Here is a 25,655-nt window from a genome sequence, read left to right as displayed (position 1 = left end):
CATGTTATATCACAATTTCTATTTCAGATGATGTCTATTGAAGAAATAATGAACATTAATACCGATGACAACAAACCATACCAGAAACCAATAAGAGTTAATGTCATCAACTGCTCAGGGAAAACTACGTACAAAAATGCTAAACAAGAGCAGAAAATTTTATTCCATTTGGCTTTAGCAGATAAAACTGGAACAATAAAATGTACTTGTTACCAAGAAAATTTATATGAGCAAACGAAAAATAACTGTGGACTACTGATACGAAACTTTATTATCAAAAACAAAACAATTTTAATTACAAAGCAAACTAAAGTAACCAAATTTCCCGCAATGACAATCGAGGAGGGCCTGATCCAACAAGCAAACAACATTTTGCATCCGCCTGCACCATCGGCTTCTCCCATCAAGGAAATAAAACGGGCAAGTCTAAAAAGTCTGATGACCGTGTCAGGGACAATAATTGCCGTAAGTATGAACACAAACATGTCATCATGTCAACTAAAAAAAACCATTGTCTCGCATTTGAAAAGTTGGACTTATTAGGATTGTAAATGACATATCTTATTTATTTTTTACTTTTTAAAATTGCAAGTCTAAATAGTCTTATGACTGTTTCAGGGACAATATGTGCCAGAAGTATGATAGAAAGGATGTTCATTTGGGTCGTGAAATATAATACATTATATTGCCATTCATACAACGCACTAGTACTATGTGTTTTTACTGTCACTATTTTATAGAATGGTTCTTTTTGGGTTTACCAAAAGGACGCAAAGACTGTCTTTACATCAATGCCTCACCCTCAGTCACCCTCACTCACCCTCAACACCCCACCCTCACTCTCCCTCAACACCTCACTCTCAACAATTCACCCTTAATGCCTCACTCACCCTCAATCTCACTCACCCTCAATCACCCTCAACACCTCCCCCTCACTCACCCTCAATCACCCTCACTAGCCCTCAACACCTCCCACTCAAAAACTCTACCCTTCTCCCTCAACTCCTCACTCACCCTCACTCTCACTCAACACCTCAACACCTCAGCCTCACCCTCAACATCAATCACTCACCCTCCCATTGTCTCGCATTTGAAAAGTTGGACTTATTAGGATTGTAAATGACATATCTTATTTATTTTTTACTTTTTAAAATTGCAAGTCTAAATAGTCTTATGACTGTTTCAGGGACAATATGTGCCAGAAGTATGATAGAAAGGATGTTCATTTGGGTCGTGAAATATAATACATTATATTGCCATTCATACAACGCACTAGTACTATGTGTTTTTACTGTCACTATTTTATAGAATGGTTCTTTTTGGGTTTACCAAAAGGACGCAAAGACTGTCTTTACATCAATGCCTCACCCTCAGTCACCCTCACTCACCCTCAACACCCCACCCTCACTCTCCCTCAACACCTCACTCTCAACAATTCACCCTTAATGCCTCACTCACCCTCAATCTCACTCACCCTCAATCACCCTCAACACCTCCCCCTCACTCACCCTCAATCACCCTCACTAGCCCTCAACACCTCCCACTCAAAAACTCTACCCTTCTCCCTCAACTCCTCACTCACCCTCACTCTCACTCAACACCTCAACACCTCAGCCTCACCCTCAACATCAATCACTCACCCTCACTCACCCTCATCCTTACTCACCCTCAACTTCTCACCCTCAATGCCTCACTCAGCCTCAATCTCACTCACCCTCAATCACCTTCAACACCTCCCACTCACTCACCCTCACTCACCCTCACTAGCCCTCCACACCTCCCCCTCAAAAAGTCAACACTTCTCCCTCAAATCCTCAGTCACCCTCACTCTCACTCAACACCTCAACACCTCAGCCTCACCCTCAACACCTCACCCTCACTCAATCAATTACCCTCACTCACCCACACTCACACTCATCCTTACTCACCCACAACTTCTCACCCTCAATCTCTCACCCTCAACACTCCCTCACTCACACTCACCCTCAACCCCTCACCCTAACTCAGCCTCACTCACACTCACCCTCACGTAACACCTCATCCTCACTCACCCTCAACCCCACCCCCACTCACCCTAACCCTCACTCACCCTCAACACCTCACCCCCAATAACTCACCCTCACCCTCACCCTCACTCATGTCATCATGTCTACTAAAAAAATGCATAGTTGGCTTACACACACAGTACACCTTTAGTAACTTCATTAACAATTTAAAAAAAAAAGCATTATACACTCTTTCACTCTATGTAGAAAGTACGCGTTTTGAAAACTATAATATGCCAGCGATTTGCTCTATACTACAAATACAAGTACTCTCTACAAAGCCATTTTTTTCAATAAATATTGCGCTCATTTAGGAAGGATGTTCATTTGGGTCGCTAAATATAATACATTATATGGCCATTCATACAACGCACTAGTAATATGTGTTTTTACAGTCACTATTTTATACAATGCTTACTTTTTGTTTAGGAAGAGAACGCAAACACTGTGTTTACCTCAATGCCTCACCCTTAGTCACCCTCACTCATCCTCAAAACGTCACCCTGACTCACCCTCAACACCTCACCCTCAACACTTCACCCTCAACGCCTCACTCACCCTCAATCTCACTCACCCTCAATCACACTAAACTACTCACCCTCACTCACCCTCACTAGCCATCAACACCTCCCCCTCAAAAACTTAACCCTTCTCCCTCAACTCCTCAGTCAACCTCACTCTCACTCAACACCTCAGCCTCACCCTCACCCTCACCCTCACTCACCCTCAACACCTCACCCTCACTCAATCACTCACCCTCACTCACCTTACTCACCCTCAACATCAATCACCCTCAATCTCTTACCCTCAACACTCACTCACTCTCACCCTCAACTCCTCACCCTAAATGACCCTCACTCAGCCTCACTCACACTCACCCTCATCCTTACTCATCCTCAACTTCTCACCCTCACTCACCTTCAATCTCTCACCCTCACACCCTCACTCACCCTCACCCTCACTCACCCTCACTTACATTCACCCTCACCCTCACGTAACACCTCATCCTCACTCATCCTCACTCCCCATCAACTCCTCACTCTCACTCACTCACAATCAACACCTCACACTCAATAACTCACCCTCACCCTCACTCATGTCATCATGTCTACTTAAAAAATGCATAGTTGACTTACACACACATTACACCATTAGTAACTTCAATAAGTAACTCAAAAAAATTAGAATTATACACTCTTCACACATAGTAGCAAGTACCAGTTTTGAAAACTATAAGATGGCAGTGCTTTGGTGTATACTACAAACACAAGTACTCTCTACAAAGCCATTTTTTGCAATAAACAATTCTATCTTTTAGAAAGGATGTTCATTTGGGTCGTTAAATTTGATACATTATATTGCCTTTCATACAATGCACTAGTAATATGTGTTTTTACAGTCACTATTTAATAGAATGCTTGCTTTTTGTGTAGGAAGAGGACGCAAAGACTGTGTTTATCAATGGCCAAGATACCCCACTCAAATCGATTACAATAAAAGATGCAACTGATGATATAAAAGTGACACTGTGGAGAGAAGCGTCACTATTTAAAATACATCTTGGCAAATATGTGACCCTGACTCACGTCACTGTACATGAATTCAATTGCCAAAAAATATTGAATACAACGCGCCATAGCAAAATGGAGGTAAGCACAACAAACAAAACCTTTTGCAATTATCTCTTTCAGCCACTCTTGGACTTTCACCCAGTCTTGCCCTTTCACCCACTCTGCCACTTGCACCCACTCTGGACCTTTTACCCACTCGGGAGATTTCACCCACTCGGGACCTTTCACCCACTCGGGACCTTTCACCCACTCGGGAGCTTTCACCCACTCGGGACCTTTCACCCACTCGGGACCTTTCACCCACTCGGGACCTTTCAACAACTCTGGCCCTTTCACCCACTCTAGGCCTATCACCCACTCTAGACTTATCACCCACTCTAGACTTATCACCCACTCTAGACTTATCACCCACTCTAGACTTATCACCCACTCTAGACTTATCACCCACTCTAGACCTATCACCCACTCTAGACCTATCACCCACTCTCGACCTATCACCCACTCAAACCCTATCAACAACTGGGACCCTTTCACCTACTCAGTCCATTTCACCCAATGTGTCCCTTTCAACCACTCTGTCCCTTTCACCCACTATAGGCCTTACACAAAACATAAAGTATACAAATTTAAAAACTAATTGTTGCTTTTGTTTTCTCTCAACAGGTAACAGCCCCACCAGAGGAAAAGATGGACATTCAAATTTATGGTGTTGAAAGCTCTACAGAGCAAAATAGCATTATCACAATAAAAGTGACAAACACAGACGAATATCAATCTATGCCCATCGAAAACGAGATCTTAATTAAATGGTTTATGTTAGATGAGGAAGTTGACAACATCGGAGATGCCCTTGTCCATTTTTTGCCACAAACTTTTGAAGTTGTCTTTTGTAATGGCCAAATCATAAAGATTCTGAAAGAAAAAGACGATGAAATATGTTCTGACTAAATTTTGCATGTTGCCAGGATATCTTATTTTTGTACAAAGTTAAACAATAAATATTTGTGTTTTTTTTTCAAAAATAAAAAAGTGTGCAATACAAATTTTACAACTTCTATGGTAATTTTTTCAATACAAAAGGCAAATTATAAGTAATACACTCAATTTATACAACATAGTCACACCCACATACAACATTCAGCCAATCCATTTGACATTACAAAAACATATACAAAATACACATACTTTGTAGCTTGCACGCACTACAGTAGTATGTATGAATGAGACTGTTGTTGTGCTAAATACGCCTGTGCTGGTGCAGAGTTATGCTGTGTTGTTGCTCAATGTTACTGTGGGGGGCCGAATGATAAGGTGGTATTGCTGCGTGTTGCATTGGTGGACATCACAAATTAGGTTGTTGGGAGAAGTGCAACTGTTGTTGGGATGAGTTATGCTGTGGTGGTAATAGTTGAACACTAACACAGCACAACTCATCATCAACTCATCACAACAACAGCATTAGGAAGCAACACACTAACATCCCTCTACACCACCACAACAGCATCATTCTACAACAACAACATACAAAAACACAAACACACTTTACATTAAAATAACAAGTCACACATGCAAAACACTCACTTTTGCAAATCACACCCTCACTCACACTCACTCACCCTCAACTCATCACCCACCCTCAATTACACTCACTCACCCTCAACACCTCACCCTCACTCTCCCTCAACACCTCACCCTCACTCACCCTCAACACATCACCATCACCCTCACCCACCTTCACTCACCATCAACACCTCACACTAACTCACCCTCACTCACCCTCAACACCGCACCCTCAAACCCTCAATCACCCTCACTCTCAACACCTCTCCCTCACTCACCCTCAACGCCTCACCCTCAATCACCCTCAGCCCCTCACTCACCTTCAGCCCCTCACCCTCACCACCTCACCCTCAATCACCGTCATCCTCACTCACCCTCAACACATCTGCCTCAATTACCTTCAACCACACTTACCCTCAACACACTATCACACTAAAACAACACACAAACACTTACCACCACTGCACCACTTCACTCAACCTCAACACCTCACCCTTAAACTCTCACTCACACTCACTCTCACTCATCCTCAATAACACACAACACCTCAACCACACTCAGCCTCAACTCCTCAATAACACTCAGCCCCTCACCCTCACTCACCCTCAACACCTCACCTCAATCACACTCAACACCTCACCCTCACTCACCCTCACTCAGCCTCACTCATCCTCACTCACCCTCACTCATCCTCAACATACTATCACACTAAAACAACACACAAACACTTACAACCACAGTAACACTTCACTCACACTCAACACCTCACCCTTAACCCCTCAATCACCCTTACTCTTCACCATCCTCAATCACCCTCAACACATCACCCTCAACTCCTCACCAACACTCACCCTCAGCCCCTCACCCTCAGCTTCAACACGTCACCCTCACTCACCCTCAACACCTCACCCTCACTCACACTCAACAACTCATCATCAACACATCACTCACCCTCACTCTCACTCATCCTCAATACTCTCAACACCTCACCCTCAATACCTCACTCACCCTCAGTCCCTCACCCTCACTCACCCTCAACTCCTCACCCTCAACACCTCACCCACACTCATCCTCACTCACCCTCAACAACTCACCATCAACACCTCACCCTCATACTCACTCACCCTCAACACCTCACCCTCAACACCTCACTCTCATACTCACTCACCCTCAAAACATCACCCTCACTCACCGTCAACACACTATCACACTACAACTACAAACAAACACTTACCACCACAGCAACACTTCACTCACCCTAAACACCTCACCCTTAAATCCTCACTCACACTCACTCTCACTCATCCTCAATCACCCTCAACACCTCACCCTCACTCACCCTCAACGCCTCACCCACACTCACCCTCACACCCTCACCCTCAGCACCTCACTCTCACTCACCCTCAACGCCTCACCCTCAACGCCTCACCCACACTCACCCTCAGCCTCAACACCTCACCCTCACTCACCCTCAACGCCTCACCCTCAGTCAACCTCAACACATCACTCACCCTCACTCTCACTCATCCTCAATCACACTCAACACCTCACCCTCAACACCTCACTCACCCTCAGCCCCTCACCCTCACTCACCCTCAACTCCTCACCCTCACTCATCCTCACTCACCCTCAACACCTCCCCCTCATTCTCACTCACTCTCACCCTCACTCACCCTCATACTCACTCACCCTCAACACACTATCACACTACAACCACACACAAACACTTACCACAACAACACCACTTCAATCACGCTCAACACCTCCCCCTCAACCCCTTACTTACCCTCACTCTCACTCATCCTCAATCACCCTCAACACCTCACCCTCACTCACCCTCAACGCCTCACTCACCCTCATAGCCTCACCCACCCTCAACGCCTCACACTGACTCACCCTCAATCTCACTCACCCTCAACGCCTCACCCTCACTCACCCTCAACACCTCACCCTCACTCACCCTCAACACACTATCACACTACAACCACACAAAAAAACAATTACCACCACAGCACCACTCATCACCACTGCAGCAAACAAAGGTCATACAATAAAAACATGTACGCTTTTAACAGTCACACACACAACAACAGCTATCAATGGCCACTTTCACCAGGCATACACACACAACAGTCACCAGTACTGCAGTACTATGTCTAAATGAGACTGTTGGTGTGCAAAATACGGATGTGGAAGTGCAGAGTGATGCAGTGTTGTTGCTCAATGGTACTGTGGGGCTGCAGAAAGATAAAGTGGTATTGCTGCATGTTGCATTCGTGGACATCAGTGATGCCATTGTTGGGAGAAGTGCAACTGTTGTGGTGCTGAGTTATGCTGTGGTAGTAATTATTAAACACCAACACAGCACCACTCATCACTAGCACAGAACAACACATCACAACTACAGCATTACTAAGCACCACACACTCACATGCCCACACGCTCACACACCCCCACCCTCACACACATCCACACTCACACACTCTCACACATCCTCGCACACCCACTCACATTCTCAATAAGCCTCATAGCCTCACGCTCGCCAACAATCACTCACCCTCACCCTCACACCGTCACCCTCACACCATCATCCCCTCACCCTCAACACCTCACCCTCACTCACCATCAACACACTATCACACTACAACCACACACAAACACTTACCACCACAGCACCACTCCTTACCACTACAGCATTACTCAGCAGACAAACGACATACAATCCAAACATGTGCGCTTTTAACAGCCACACACACTAATAGCTAGCAATGGACACTTTCACAAGGCGTACACACACAACAGTCATTAGTGCATCCTTTCACCATGCATACACCCACACCAACAGCCATCAATCCACGCTTTCAACAGTCACACACACCACCAGCCCAAAGTGCACGCTTTAGAACAACTTTTGGTATGTTGCACACACAATTACAGCTATACAAGCATGCTTTGGTGCTGTACAGTACTGCAGTTCTATGTCTAAATGAGACTGGGGGGTTCTAAATACGGCTCTAGTGGCAAAGAGTGATGATCTCATGTTGCTCAATTGTAGTGTGGGGGTGCCGAATGTTAATAATGTGCTTTTGCTGCCGAAATGGACATAAGGGATGCCGTGCAAGAGAAAATTACTACACACAAGGCAAGTGCGACCGAAAAACACGTACGGCAAAACGGAACTCAATCCATGCCAAAGAATAAAACTAAATAGCAGCCATTGATAAAATACTAAACACACTCTAATGAGAGGAGCCAGACGATAATACGTGCGAGCAAAGCAAGACCGAAAACAATAATTACATTAACAGCAATAAAAGGAAATGCATAAACAAAAGTATAAGAACTCACAAAGGCACTCTTTCATAATATGCAAATAAAATTGTCATTACCTGTCGATCGTAGCAGCTCATTCCCTGAAATGTAGAAAATATAAAAAAAACACACAAAAAAGAGAACATACACAGTGCATACATAATACTTTTAACTACAACAAGCAACAAACAAAATAAATAAATAGCGGCGAAACAAGTCACATACGGGTACAAATGACACAAGATAAAGCTAAGTCAGAGGAAAAATAAACATCACAGTGCCACCTCAGGCGAAACGAAACTACTGAAACTACATACCAGGAAGACACTAGCAAAGATTAGTCAATGCATCCCGAACAATCAACTTAAACACGAGCCAACATTCGCATAAAGATCAAAAAAAATTCAAAACACAAGGAAAGTGAGCGCGAAATAACAACGGACGCAATTTCAAAGACATAACACATACAAAAATAAACATTGCTTTATGTAACATTTCGAAAGAAACTCATTTTTAAAACATATATCTTTTAGAACAGTACTAAAGGATATTGTAACTCAAAAATCGATAATACACAAGGCGCAATACAAATAAAACACTCATACATCCTAATAAAACTTTATTAATAATACGTATATACACACAAGTATTAATACATTCAAATTCATGTACTCAATGTTAAAAAATGTACATCTTACCAGTCAGACGACGCAGCAACAACCACGGAGGAATAACACACCTTTACCGCACGAACATTCACACCAATGTAGAAAACGCCCCGTTGACGCACGCCAAATGCAACGCTACGTCACACAACGTAGAGCTGCGATTGGCTAAAAATTACGTAACGCTCAACATTACATCACCATCAACAAAAAAATAGAACGCTAACATCCCTTACGTAACAAACGTAAAGGGAATACATTACGTAATACCCTTTACTAGAACAGAAATAAAACACATTTTAAGTACATACACTAAATACTTATACAAACGTATAAACATACTAAAAAATTTTTTTTTTACAATATAATCAACATTAACACAAGATCAAGACTCACATATGCCAAACACACCCTCAGTCACCCTCACTCCCATTCACTCAACCTCACTCACCCTCAGCACCTCACCCGCACTCACCCTTAACAACTCACCCTCACTCACCCTCAAAAAACACCCTCAGTCACCCTCAATACCTCACCCTCACTCAACATCAATACCTCACCCTCACTCACCCTCACCAACTCACTCGCCCTCAGCCCCTCTTCCTCAACACCTCATGCTCACTCACCCTCACCCTCACTCACCCTCAACAACTCACAATCACTCACCCTCAACACCTCACCCAACATCAACACCTCACCCTCAACAACTCACTCACCCTCAACACCTCACCCTTACTCACCCTCACCCTCAACACATCAAAACAATAACTATCACTCACTCACACTCAGCCCCTCACCCTCAACAACTCACCCTCACTCACCCTCACCCTCAAAACCTCAACACAATAACTATCCCTCTCTCACACTCAGCCCCTCACCCTCAACAACTCACCCTCACTCACCCAATCCCCCTCACTCACCCACAACACATCACCCTCACTCAACTTAAACACATCACCCTCAACAACTCAATCACCCTCAACAACTCAATCACCCTCACTCACTAACGCTCAACAAGTCTCACCCTCACTCAGCCTCAACACCTCACCTTCACTGACCCTCTACGCTTCTCCCTCAATCAGACTCATGCCCCCTTACCCACCCCCACCCTCACACACATTCACACCCTCAACATAACAAATCCTCACTCCCCCTCACACACCCTCACTCAACATCATGACTTCAACGACACCCTCACATGCCCCCACCCTCACACACCCCCACCCTTACACACACCCACACTCACACACTCTCACACATCCTCACACACCCACACACATTCTCAATAAGACTCACACCCTCACCCTCACCCACAATCAGTCACCGTCACCCTCACACCGTTACCCTCACACCATCATCCACTCACACTCAATCACCCTCAACGTCATTCACCATCACTCACCCGCACTCACCCACAAAACATCACCCTCAACTTCACTCACCCTCACACTCATTCACCCTCAACACCTCACCCTCATTCACCCTCAGCCCCTCACCCTCAACACCTCACCCTTACTCACCCGCAGCCTCAAAACCTCACCCACAATCAGCCTCCCTCACTCACCCTCAGGCCCTCACCCTCATCACCTCACCCTCACCCTCACTCACCCTCAACTACTCACCCTGACTCACCCACAACACATCACCCTCAATCAACCTCAACACATCACCCTCATCAACTCAATGACCCTCACTCACTAACGCTCACCCACCCTCACCCTCACTGAGCCTCAACACCTCACCCTCACTCACCCTCAACGCTTCACCCTCAATCACACTCAGGCACCCTCACCCACCCCCACCTTCACACACCTTCACACCCTCAACATCACACATCCTCACTCACCCTCACACCCTCACACACCCTCACTCAACCTCATGACCTCTACCACACACTCACATGCCCACACGCTCACACACCCCCACCCTCACACACATCCACACTCACACACTCACACAGTCTCACACATCCTCGCACACCCACTCACATTCTCAATAAGCCTCAGAGCCTCACCCGCGCCAACAATCACTCACGCTCACCCTCACACCGTCACCATCACACCATCATCCCCTCACCCTCAACACCTCACCCACACTCACCATCAACACACTATCACACTACAACCACACAAACACTTACTACCACAGCACCACTCATCACCACCACAGCATGACTCAGCAGACAAAGGTCATACAATAAAAAGTTGTACGCTTTTAACAGTCACACACACAACAACAGCTATCAATGGGCACTTTCACCAGGCATACACACATAACAGTCATCAGTACTGCTGTAGTAAGTATAAATGAGACTGTTGTTGGGCGAAAGACGGATGTGGTAGTGCATGGTGATGCTGAGTTGTTGCTCAATGGTACTGTGGGGGTGCAGAAAGATAAAGTGGTATTGCTGCGTGTTGCATTCGTGGACATCAGTGATGGCGTTGTTGGGAGAAGTGCAACTGTTGGGGTGATGAGTTATGCTGTAGTGGTAATTATTAAACACCAACACAGCACCACTCATCACTAGCACAGAATAACACATCACAACAGCATCACTAAGCATCACACTAACATCACTCAGCAACACACCAACATCACTCTGCCCCACCACAACAGCATCATTCAACAACAACACACTATCACACTACAACTACACACAAAAACACTTACCACAACAGCACCACTCATCACCACTACAGCATTACTCAGCAGACAAACTTCATACAATTAAATAATAGATTCTTTTAAGAAGCACACACACACCTATCAATGGACTCTATCACCAGGCGTATATACACAACAGTCATCAGTACTGCTATAGTATGTATGAATGAGACTGTTCAGGAGCTAAATGGGGCTGTGGTGGTGCAGAGTGATGCTGTATTGTTGCTCAATGGTACTGTGGGGGTGCAGAATGATAAAGTGGAATTGCTGCGTGTTGCATTCGTGGACATCAGTGATGCCATTGTTGGGAGAAGTGCAACTGTTGTGGTGCTGAGATATGCTGTGCTGGTAATTATTAAACACCAACACAGCACCACTCATCACTAGCACAGAACACCACATCACAACAACACCATTACTAAGCACCACACTAACATCACTCAGCAACACACCAACATCACTCTACACCAACAAAACAGAATCATTCAACAAAAACACACTATCACACTACAACCACACACAAACATTTACCACCACAGCAACACTCATTACCACTACAGCATTACTCAGCAGGCAAATGTCATACAATCAAAACATGTGCTCTTTTAACAGGCACATACACCAATAGATAGCAATGGGCACTTTCAACAGGCGTACACACACATCAGTCAGCAGTGCATCCTTTCACCATGCATACACGCACACAAACAGGCATCAGTCCACGCTTTCAACAGTCACACACACCACCAGCCAGAAGTGCACGCTTTAGGACAACTTTTTTTACGTTCCACACACAATTACAGCAAAAGAAGCATGCTTTGCTGCTGTACAGTACTGCAGTACTATATCTAAATGACACTGGGGGTGTACTAAATACGGCTCTAGTGGGCAAGAGTGATAATGTGATGTTGCTAAATGGTACTGTGGGGGCGCCAAATGTTAATAATGTGCAATTGCTGCGTGCTGCAGAAATGGACTTCAGGGATCCCTTGGAAGAGAAAAATACTAAATACAAGCCAAGTACAACCAAAAAACACGTACGGCAAAACGGAACTCAATCCATGGCAACAAATACACCAAAATAGCAGCCATTGATAAAATAAAAAAACACATCTAATGCAAGAAGCCAGGCAGAAAGTAAATGCGAGCAGAGAGACCTAAAACAATAATTACATTAGCTTTACAATAAGCAAATGCATAAACAAAAGTATAAAAGTCACAAACACACTCTTTAATATTATAAAAATTAAATTGTCATTACCTGTCGATCGTAGCAGCTCATTCCCTAAAATGAAGAACATATAAAAAAGAAAACACACAAAGAGAACATAAACAGTGCATACATAATACTTTTCCCTACAACAATAAACAAAATAAAAAAAAAACATTGCGGCGATAAAAGTTACATACGGGTCCCAAAAACACAAGACTAAGCCAAGTCAGACTAAAAATAAACATCAGAGTGCGACCTCACTACATCACCCTCACTCACCCTCAACACCTCACCCTCATTCACCCTCAGACCCTCACCCTCAACACCTCACCCTCACTAACTTCACCCTCAACACCTCACCCACAATTCCACACCCTCACTCACCCTCACCATCACTCAACATCAAGCCCTCACCCTCAGTCACACACACTCAACATCTCACCCGCAATCACGCTCAACTTCAATCACCCTCAACAACTCACCCTCAATAACCCTCAACACCTCACCCTCACTCACCCACAACACCTTAGCCTCACCCTCACTCACCCTCAACACTTCACACTCATCTACACTCACTATCACCCTCAAATTCACTCACGCTCACTCACCCTCAACACCTCACCCTCTTTCACACTGACCCACCCTCACCCACACTCACCTTCATGACCACTAAAAAACACCTGCACATGCTCCAACACTCACACACCCCCACCCTCACACACACACGCCCTCACAAACAATCACACATCCGCACACACCCACACACATTCTCAAAAAGTCTCACAGACTCACACTTGCCCACCATCATTCACCCTCACACCATCATCCCGTAACACTAACTCACCCTCAACATCACTCACCCTCAACACCTCATCCTCAACTACTCATTCACCCAGCATCCTCACTCACCCTCAACTCCTCACCCACACCCACCATCAACATCTCACCCTCACTCACACTCAACACATTACTTTCACTCACCCTCAACACCTTACCCTCACTCACCCACAACACCTTACCCTCACCCTCACTCACACTCAACACATCACCCTCATCCTCACCCTCACTCACACTCAACACATCACCCTCATCCTCGCACACCCACTCACATTCTCAATAAGCCTCAGAGCCTCACCCGCGCCAACAATCACTCACCCTCACCCTCACACCGTCACCATCACACCATCATCCCCTCACCCTCAACACCTCACCCACACTCACCATCAACACACTATCACACTACAACAACACAAACACTTACTACCACAGCACCACTCATCACCACCACAGCATGACTCAGCAGACAAAGGTCATACAATAAAAAGTTGTACGCTTTTAACAGTCACACACACAACAACAGCTATCAATGGGCACTTTCACCAGGCATACACACATAACAGTCATCAGTACTGCTGTAGTAAGTATAAATGAGACTGTTGTTGGGCGAAAGACGGATGTGGTAGTGCATGGTGATGCTGAGTTGTTGCTCAATGGTACTGTGGGGGTGCAGAAAGATAAAGTGGTATTGCTGCGTGTTGCATTCGTGGACATCAGTGATGGCGTTGTTGGGAGAAGTGCAACTGTTGGGGTGATGAGTTATGCTGTAGTGGTAATTATTAAACACCAACACAGCACCACTCATCACTAGCACAGAAAAACACATCACAACAACAGCATTACTAAGCCCCACACTAACATCACTCAGCAACACACCAACATCACTCTGCCCCACCACAACAGCATCATTCAACAACAACACACTATCACACTACAACTACACACAAAAACACTTACCACAACAGCACCAATCATCACCACTACAGCATTACTCAGCAGACAAACTTCATACAATTAAAAAATAGATTCTTTTAAGAAGCACACACACACCTATCAATGGACTCTATCACCAGGCGTATATACACAACAGTCATCAGTACTGCTGTAGTATGTATGAATGAGACTGTTCAGGAGCTAAATGGGGCTGTGGTGGTGCAGAGTGATGCTGTATTGTTGCTCAATGGTACTGTGGGGGTGCAGAATGATAAAGTGGAATTGCTGCGTGTTGCATTCGTGGACATCAGTGATGCCATTGTTGGGAGAAGTGCAACTGTTGTGGTGCTGAGATATGCTGTGCTGGTAATTATTAAACACCAACACAGCACCACTCATCACTAGCACAGAACACCACATCACAACAACACCATTACTAAGCACCACACTAACATCACTCAGCAACACACCAACATCACTCTACACCAACAAAACAGTATCATTCAACAAAAACACACTATCACACTACAACCACACACAAACATTTACCACCACAGCACCATTCATTACCACTACAGCATTACTCAGCAGGCAAATGTCATACAATCAAAACATGTGCTCTTTTAACAGGCACATACACCAATAGATAGCAATGGGCACTTTCAATAGGCGTACACACACATCAGTCAGCAGTGCATCCTTTCACCATGCATACACGCACACAAACAGGCATCAGTCCACGCTTTCACCAGTCACACACACCACCAGCCAGAAGTGCACGCTTTAGGGCAACTTTTTTACGTTCCACACACAATTACAGCAAAAGAAGCATGCTTTGCTGCTGTACAGTACTGCAGTACTATATCTAAATGACACTGGGGGTGTACTAAATACGGCTCTAGTGGGCAAGAGTGATAATGTGATGTTGCTAAATGGTACTGTGGGGGCGCCGAATGTTAATAATGTGCAATTGCTGCGTGCTGCAGAAATGGACTTCAGGGATCCCTTGGAAGAGAAAAATACTAAATACAAGCCAAGTACAACCAAAAAACACGTACGGCAAAACGGAACTCAATCCATGGCAACAAATACACCAAAATAGCAGCCATTGATAAAATAAAAAAACAAATCTAATGCAAGAAGCCAGGCAGAAAGTAAATGCGAGCAGAGAGACCTAAAACAATAATTACATTAGCTTTAAAATAAGCAAATGCATAAACAAAAGTATAAAAGTCACAAACACACTCTTTAATATTATAAAAATTAAATTGTCATTACCTGTCGATCGTAGCAGCTCATTCCCTAAAATGAAGAAAATATAAAAAAGAAAACACACAAAGAGAACATAAACAGTGCATACATAATACTTTTCCCTACAACAATAAACAAAATTTAAAAAAAGCATCGCGGCGATAAAAGTTACATACGGGTCCCAAAAACACAAGACTAAGCCAAGTCAGACTAAAAATAAACATCAGAGTGCGACCTCACTACATCACCCTCACTCACCCTCAACACCTCACCCTCATTCACCCTCAGACCCTCACCCTCAACACCTCACCCTCACTAACTTCACCCTCAACACCTCACCCACAATTCCACACCCTCACTCACCCTCACCATCACTCAACATCAAGCCCTCACCCTCAGTCACACACACTCAACATCTCACCCGCAATCACGCTCAACTTCAATCACCCTCAACAACTCACCCTCAATAACCCTCAACACCTCACCCTCACTCACCCACAACACCTTAGCCTCACCCTCACTCACCCTCAACACTTCACACTCATCTACACTCACTATCACCCTCAAATTCACTCACGCTCACTCACCCTCAACACCTCACCCTCTTTCACACTCACCCACCCTCACCCACACTCACCTTCATGACCAGTAAAAAACACCTGCACATGCTCCAACACTCACACACCCCCACCCTCACACACACATGCCCTCACAAACAATCACACATCCGCACACACCCACACACATTCTCAAAAAGTCTCACAGACTCACACTTGCCCACCATCATTCACCCTCACACCATCATCCCGTAACACTAACTCACCCTCAACATCACTCACCCTCAACACCTCATCCTCAACTACTCATTCACCCAGCATCCTCACTCACCCTCAACTCCTCATCCACACCCACCATCAACATCTCACCCTCACTCACACTCAACACATTACTTTCACTCACCCTCAACACCTTACCCTCACTCACCCACAACACCTTACCCTCACCCTCACTCACACTCAACACATCACCCTCATCTACACTCAACATCACCATCAATCACCCTCAACATCTCATCCTTAACAACTCACTCACCCTCACTCAGCCTCACTCACCCTCAACACCTCACACTCACTCACCCTTAACACCTCACCCTCAGTCACTCTCAACACCTCCCCCCCCTCACCCTCAAAACATCACCCTCAATGACACTCCCTCACTCATTCTCACTATCACTCACACTCACTCACCCTCAACACCTCACCCTCACACTCAATAACATTCAACACCTCACCCTCACCTTCACTCTACATCACCCTCACTCACCCTCAACGACTCACCCTCAGTTACACACACTGACCCTCAAAAACGCAACAGCACTCTGCCTCTCCATCATTCACACACTATCCATCATTCACACACTATCCATCTTTCACAAACTCTGCATCATTCACCCACTCACCATCATTCGCACACTCACCATCATTCACCCACTCACCATTATTCACCCAATAACCATCATTCACCCAATCTCCATCATTCAGCCAATCTCCATCATTCAGCCAATCTCCATCATTCACCCAATCTCCATCATTCACCCAATCTCCATCATTCACCCACTCAGCACCATTCACCCACTCTGCAGCATTCACCCACTCTGCAGCATTCACCCACTCTGCAATTTTAGGAATGTTAGGCCATTTTCATACACATAAAGAAATTTCTGAACGGAAAACAAGGGGGTCGACGGAGTACTGCATCAGATACGTTCAACACAAAAAAAACTTAACATAATTGACCTAAAAGGATGCAAGGATGTTAATCAGGCTTCGGACCAAAAAGTAAATCTAATTCGTACGATATTACAACAATATTACACAAAGGAAACAAATACAAATATGTGGCAGGAAGCGAGGACGAGGATGTACAAAGACACAAGTGAAACAGGCAACTTTTTCGTGGGGCAATAAACAAGCACTATTCATCCGGAGAATGGGACGGATTAAAGACAATAGTCAACAGTTACACAAAAAACCGGACGCATACAACAATAGCAATTCTTCACACGGAATTCCATCTAATATGAAGAAAATATGACGATAAAACAACTATTCGGAAACAGTCTAATTTTTCGGACGGCAATAAACAAGAACGATTCATCCGGAAAATGGGACGCATTGAATACAATAGTCGACAGTTACACAAAAAGAGATACGCATAACACAATAGCAGTTATTCAGACGAAATTAGTTCAAATATAAGAAACATATTACGAACATAGAACTATTCAGTCACAAAAAGCAAACGAAAAATACATTAGTTCACTGTACATGTCGTTCATACATTGATAAAAATACTACAGTCAGCAAAGACAAAGTTTCATTTCATACATCAAGTACGTCAAAAACAAATTATCCTACTACTTCAGCATCACACAAAAAGATAATGCAAACACAACTTACATCAATATATTAAAACACATTTAGCACTTCAAAATTAAACAAACACCTTTTGTACGTCGAATTAGCCAAAAAAACAAAATAATACATTACATTACATTTTAACAAAACATATGCATTACATATCGCCAATAAAAAACAAAACATTACGTTACATTACAAACATTAACAAATATTACGAGCGGAAAAAATACATTTCGCAAGTATTTAACTTTAACATAGTATATATACTACATTACATTACATTAAAATAAACTTAGGATTAAATTCTTACCTGTCAAACGACGCAGCAACACCACAGGAACAAGAACACGCCTTCCGCGCACCAACATTCTCGATCTATGGGGAATTCCACGGTTGACGTATGCAAATCGGAACGCTACGTCAAAAAAGTCGCGCTCCGATTGGCTAAAAAAAAACGTAAACAAAAAACACACACAACTCAAAAATAAACTAGAACGCTAAACATAGCCGACGTCGACGTGACGCAATACGTCGGCCATTTTGAAAAAAAAATAAAAAAGGGACTCCACAAACACGTTACAAAAAAATAACACACTTAGTACAAAACATACACACGTAAATTACATACTAATATACACATAAAACATAAGTAATACAAAGGGGACATATGACACATTTTGTTAAAAACAACGCATTACTTCATTAATATTAACATACACACACTCATAACATCACCCTCACACAACAAAACTATCACACTCTTTCACACCCGCTCTATAACACTAACACAACATCTCCCTCATACTCCATCACACACCTTCAGCCTCACACACACTTACTCACCCTCACACTCACACACTCACACACTCACACCCCCTCACCCTCACACCCCATCACCCTCACACACCCACTCACTCCCAATGACTCAAATTCACACTCACACAACCTCACCCTCACACACCGTCAAACACCTTCAGACACAATCTAAAAAACAACTCCTCACACACCCTCAATCACCCTCACACACACACACACACACCCTCTGCCTCAAACAACGTACCCTCACACAAACACGCTCTCCTAAAAATCATCACAACACTCTCACACTCACGACACTTCACACACTCTCTGACGCAAACAACTTCACTCATCCTCATCCCCTCACACCCCCTTACACTCACCCCCTCACACTCATCCCCTCAACATCACCCCTCACACACTCACACTTACTCCCTCAACACCTCACCCTCACCCCCCTCACACCCCCTCATTCATCCTCATTCACCCTAACACACCCTCACACTCTCACACACCCTCTCACACACCCCTCACACACCCCATCACTCACGCACTCACACAACACCTCACACACTCCCTCACTCACACTGTCACACACTCCCTCACTCACCCGCTCACACCCGCTCGGTCTCACCCTCACTCTCCCTTACACTCCCTTACCCCCTCAACATCACTCACTATGCCTACTCCTCCCATCACACTCACCCTCACCCCCTCACCGTCAAATACCTCATACTAACACCCCTCATACACAACACCCTTAACACTCACACCACTCACCCACACACTCTCCCTCACCCCCCTCACCCACCCTCTACATCTCACCCTCACTCAGACTCAAACACTCACCCTCACTCACCCTCACTCACCCTCAAACTCTCACCCTCACCCTCACTCATCCTCACACTTACTCACCCTCACTCACCCTCACCCTCACTCACCCTCAATCACCCTCAACACATCACCCTCACTCACCCTCACCCTCACTCACCCTCAACGCCTCGCCCTCAACACCTCACCTTCAACACCTCACCCTCAACACCTCACTCACACTCACTCTCAATCATCCTCACTCAACAACTAACAACAACACTCACCCTCAACAGCTCACCCTCAACACCTCACCCTCAACACCTCTCCCTCACTCACTCACGCTCAATGCCTCACACTCAAACACTCAACCTCACTCACCCACCCTCAACGCCTCACCATCACTCACCCTCAACACCTCACCCTCACTCACTCACCCTCACTCACCTTCAACGCCTCCCCTTCAACTGCACACCCTCACTCACCCTCACTCACCTTCAACCCCTCACTCACACTCAACACCTCACCCTCAACACCTCACCCACCCTCACCCTCAGTCAACCTGAACATCACTCACCCTCAACTCCTCACTCACCCTCAACACCTCACTCAGCCTCAACACCTGACTCACCATCATTCACACTCATCCTCACTCACAGTCAACACCTCACCCTCACTGACACTCACTCACACTCAATCACTCTCACCCTCACTCACCCGCAACGCCTCACCCTCAACGCCTCACCCTCAAATCCTCACTCACCCTCACACTCACTCATCTTCACTCACCCTCAACACCACACACTCACTCACCCTCACTCACCCTCAACACCTCACCCACACTCACTCACCCTCAACACCTCACCCTGAACTCCTCACTCACCCTCACTCTCACTCATCCTCACTCAACCACCCTCAACTTCACTCACCCTCAACGACTCACCCAACACCTCACCTTCACTCACCATCAACATCTCACCCTCACTCACACACAAAACATCAGCCTCAACACCTCACCCTCAATCACTCACCCTCAACAATTCACCCACACTCACCCTCCCTCACCCTCAATTCCTCAACCACACCCTCAACACTTCACCCTAAACACCTCACTCATCCTCAACGCCTCCCCCTCCCCCTCACTCACCCTCACCATCACTCACCCTCAACACCTCACCATCACTAACACTCAACACCTCACCCTCACTAACTCTCAATCCCTCAATCACCCTTCCCCTCACTCACCCTCAATACCTCACCCTCACTAACACTGAAACACTCAATCACACTCACTCTTACTCTCACTCACACTCTACACCTCAGCCTCACGCTCACTCACTCACCCTCAACACCTCAACCTCACCCCCTCAACACCTCACCCCCTCACCCTCACTCGCCCTCACCCTCAAACCCTCAGCCTCAACACCTCACACCCTCACCCTCAACACCTCAACCTCACTCACTCTCAACACCTCACCCTCACTCACTCACACTCAACACCTCACCCTCACTCACACTCAATCACCCTCAACACCTCACCCTCAACACCTCAGCCTCAACACCTCACCCTCAACACCTCACCCTCAACACCTCACCCTCAACCCCTCACCCTCCACACCTCACCCTCACTCACTCTCAATCACCCTCACCCACCCTCACTCACCCTCACTCACACTCACTCACACTCAGTCACTCTCAGTCACCCTCACTCACCCTCACTCACCCTCAACCCCTCACTCACCCTCACTCATCCTCACTCACCCTCAACACCTCACCCTCACCCTCACTCACCCTCACTCACCCTCACTCACACTCACTCACACTCAGTCACTCTCACTCACCCTCACTCACCCTCACTCACCCTCAACCCCTCACTCACCCTCACTCATCCTCACTCACCCTCAACACCTCACCCTCACCCTCACCCACCCTCAACACCTCACCCTAACTCACAATAACCCTCCCTCACTCTCACCCTCACTCACTCTCACTCTCACTCACCCACAACCCCTCACTCACCCTCAATACCTCAACCTCACTAACACTGAAACACTCAATCACACTCACTCTTACTCTCACTCACACTCTACACCTCAGCCTCAGGCTCACTCACTCACCCTCAACACCTCAACCTCACCCCCTCAACACCTCACCCCATCACCCTCACTCGCCCTCACCCTCAAACCCTCAGCCTCAACACCTCACACCCTCACCCTCAACACCTCAACCTCACTCACTCTCAACACCTCACCCTCACTCGCTCACACTCAACACCTCACCCTCACTCACTCACACTCAATCACCCTCAACACCTCACCCTCAACACCTCACCCTCAACACCTCACCCTCAACACCTCACCCTCAACACCTCACCCTCAACACCTCACCCTCAACACCTCACCCTCAACCCCTCACCCTCAACACCTCACCCTCACTCACTCTCAATCACCCTCACCCTCACTCACCCTCACTCACCCTCACTCACACTCACTCACACTCAGTCACTCTCACTCACCCTCACTCACCCTCAACCCCTCACTCACCCTCACTCATCCTCACTCACCCTCAACACCTCACCCTCACCCTCACTCACCCTCACTCACCCTCACTCACACTCACTCACACTCAGTCACTCTCACTCACCCTCACTCACCCTCACTCACCCTCAACCCCTCACTCACCCTCACTCATCCTCACTCACCCTCAACACCTCACCCTCACCCTCACTCACCCTCACTCACACTCACTCACACTCAGTCACTCTCACTCACCCTCACTCACCCTCACTCACCCTCAACCCCTCACTCACCCTCACTCATCCTCACTCACCCTCAACACCTCACCCTCACCCTCACCCACCCTCAACACCTCACCCTAACTCACAATAACCCTCCCTCACTCTCACCCTCACTCACTCTCACTCTCACTCACCCACAACACCTCACTCACCCTCAACACCTCACTCACCCTCAACTCCTCACTCACCCTCACCCTCACTCACCCTCAACACCTCACCCTCACACAGTGCAATAGGTCTCAGAGGATTTTTAGTTAAACCTTTTACAATTGTTTATTGCTTTTTTGATTTGTAATTCTTTAACATTGCCTACAAAAAATAAAAATGCAAAAGATTTACAACAAAAAACCCATAAACAATTCTAAAAGCACTAACTCTAATGCTGCGAGACCTATTGCATTTCCAATGCTTGTTTGTGAATGGGAACTATATGCCCCCTCCCATGATGGTTGTAACATACTGGCTAATAGTATCTTTTTTTTTTTTATTGCTTATTGCGCTGCTACAAAAATGCTGATCAGTTTTCTGAAGGCAGGCCATTAGCCCCTGGTGTACTATTGGTTCTCCATTTTAAAATTACTTTCGCAACTATTAAGGGTGGGATCTTAAGCCGGCTGAAGGAAGCTGAAGCACTCGTTGGGAGTGGTGTTATGGTACTCTTTCTGGGGAAGCATGTCAAAGCCAAAGCACGTATATGGAAATGAATATTTAAGTCAAGTGTTGTTTTCGAAAGGAACGGAGCGATTTGTATGAACTTCTGTCCACATGCAGGAAGGTACTCTTTCCTATGTGAATTTTTTTTAAAAGACAAGAGTATCCCCAGGTACTTACAAGCCTGCCACGTGCTAAATCTCACTGAGATTTAGGATACCCATAGGGTGACAGTTGCGCGTAATAAATAATAAATACAATACAATACAATACAATACAATAAAGATGTGCCTATTAATGCAGAAGCATAGGTTATCTTGGACACAATCCCAGGACTCAGGCTTCAATGGAAGTGAACAAGGAGGTGCAGGAAATAATACTTAGAGTTTTCAAAAAGGGAATTGAGTTCTTAAAACCCACTCGTGCATTACTCCGAATGTACACTTAAGCTTGCCTTTTTGACTTTGTCTGTCACGTGATTAAACCTAGGATTCCCTTCCTGCGGTATGTGTAGTGCCACCTGCATACCAATCCCATGTACCTAATACCCAATGAAAGGAACCATCAAAACATGCACAATTATTGCATGCTAATATTCTGCACGCTCAAGTACTGCCCAGTGTTAAAAATGCAAAAGTCTAATTTTTCTCATACAGAACAATGATAGGTTTGCCCTTTGCATGAGTTTCTGGTAACTCTTGAACATTTTACAAGACTACATCCATCACCTCACAAGCCAGTAGCCATTTGACTGCAGAATACTGAATCCTTTGCAGCAGGGACAAATTATCGACATCCTTGGTCACCATCTGCCATCTGGTAACACCAATCTGTACAAAAAAACACGCTGTGTCAGTGTCATCCTACCCTTTTATACCATAAAAAAATGCTGAAATGACATTGTTGCATAGCAACACTGTGAGAAGCAGGCCACTGGTTTAGCTTCCCTTTCCTGGCACCCAAAATGCATCTGGCGCCCTTTGAAAAGTTGGTCCTATAGGCATCAATGGATGCCTACAGGACCAACTTACAGCAGGGGGTCCAGACAGCCCTCAATTTCGCACCCATGCAGCCTCTTACCAGTGTCACATCAGCACTGCAGAACCTCAGCCTGAGGATGGACAGCATGGAGTCAGGGTAGGCATCACTCCTAATGAAATATTGGCACCTTCTTTGCACCACTAAGTGACATAAGACATGCCCTTGAAGGGCAGGTTAACATAATGCACCATAAGGCCGGACCTTTTCCATTGAATTAATCAGAGGCGCTAGGTCAAGAGAGCACCATCGCATTGAACCGAAACTCAATGGAAAAGTAATCTTCTGGGCACTAAACTCAATCAATTAGGAGTGTGTATAGCGCAGCTACTCACCTGTGAGGGTCTCAAGGCACTGATTGAGGGCTTCTAATTTCTCCATTAACAAGCAAATGGACAGACGGTGACATTCAGCATTGAAGAATCAGCTCAGGTTCCTGGAACTTAACTAATTGACGTATTACAGATGAGTCCTTTTATGTTCTGGGATCTCAACACTCCATCACTTGTTTCTTCAACCTCTTTACTTGCCAGTCGTCCCTGTTCTCCCCATCCAAGCGAAGGAGGTGATCATCTTGTTTTGCCTATCTGTGGGAGGACCGGAGGACATCCTTTTGAAAAGAAAGGCCATGAGATTTTGGCTTAGGTTCAGGTGAGAGCAAGTACCTCTTCCACCAACAGCAAGGCCTGGTGAAACAGTGGTGGCATCGGTTACAGACCAATGAAATAGCTGATAATAGATGCATTCAATGCGATGATTTCATTTGTGAGTGATGGTGTCAAATGTATTCATAGGCTTGTCCGGTTAGACTAAGTTGTGCCCAGGCAGTGATCACTGCCTTTATACTGTTCTTTTAAGCACTGTAAAGGCACTGATTCTGGGTGCACAGATGGATCATGCCTGATACCGTTTTTTTCTCTTTTGCACTTCTTTGCCGGAGATTAAAACATTCACATCTCAGATTCTAAACTATGAAGTCACAGGAGTTGGAGATGGTAACTAAGTGATTTTCTTTATTTAATTTTTTTATTTTACCAAAGGCATAGTTTTAAAGTGTATTTTTAATATGTATGACAGAGAGAGACAAGCA

At 45.5% G+C, this 25,655-nt stretch overlaps 1 protein-coding gene across 2 annotated transcripts in view; it reads left to right on the top strand.

Annotated features, from left to right (window-relative positions):
- Nucleotides 1–25,655, top strand: part of LOC147727487 (alcohol dehydrogenase 1-like) — a 241,734-nt gene that overhangs the window by 89,001 nt on the left and 127,078 nt on the right. Inside the window, exons 5-7 of one of the 2 annotated variants that reach the window (XM_086961560.1) lie at nucleotides 28–465; nucleotides 3,479–3,694; nucleotides 4,280–4,656. The exons of the other annotated variant lie outside the window; for it this stretch is intronic. Coding sequence (XP_086817686.1) covers nucleotides 28–465; nucleotides 3,479–3,694; nucleotides 4,280–4,564 — 939 coding nt within the window. The 3' untranslated portion in view covers nucleotides 4,565–4,656. Of the gene's footprint in view, nucleotides 1–27; nucleotides 466–3,478; nucleotides 3,695–4,279; nucleotides 4,657–25,655 lie in introns of those variants that run through there. 2 annotated transcript variants of the gene reach the window in all.

The sequence above is a fragment of the Lissotriton vulgaris genome, chromosome 3_1 (assembly GCF_964263255.1).
Source record: "Lissotriton vulgaris chromosome 3_1, aLisVul1.2, whole genome shotgun sequence".
Taxonomy (NCBI): domain Eukaryota; kingdom Metazoa; phylum Chordata; class Amphibia; order Caudata; family Salamandridae; genus Lissotriton; species Lissotriton vulgaris.
The sequence above is the reverse complement of the archived record's forward strand: the minus strand, read 5'-3'. Positions and strand labels throughout refer to the sequence as shown.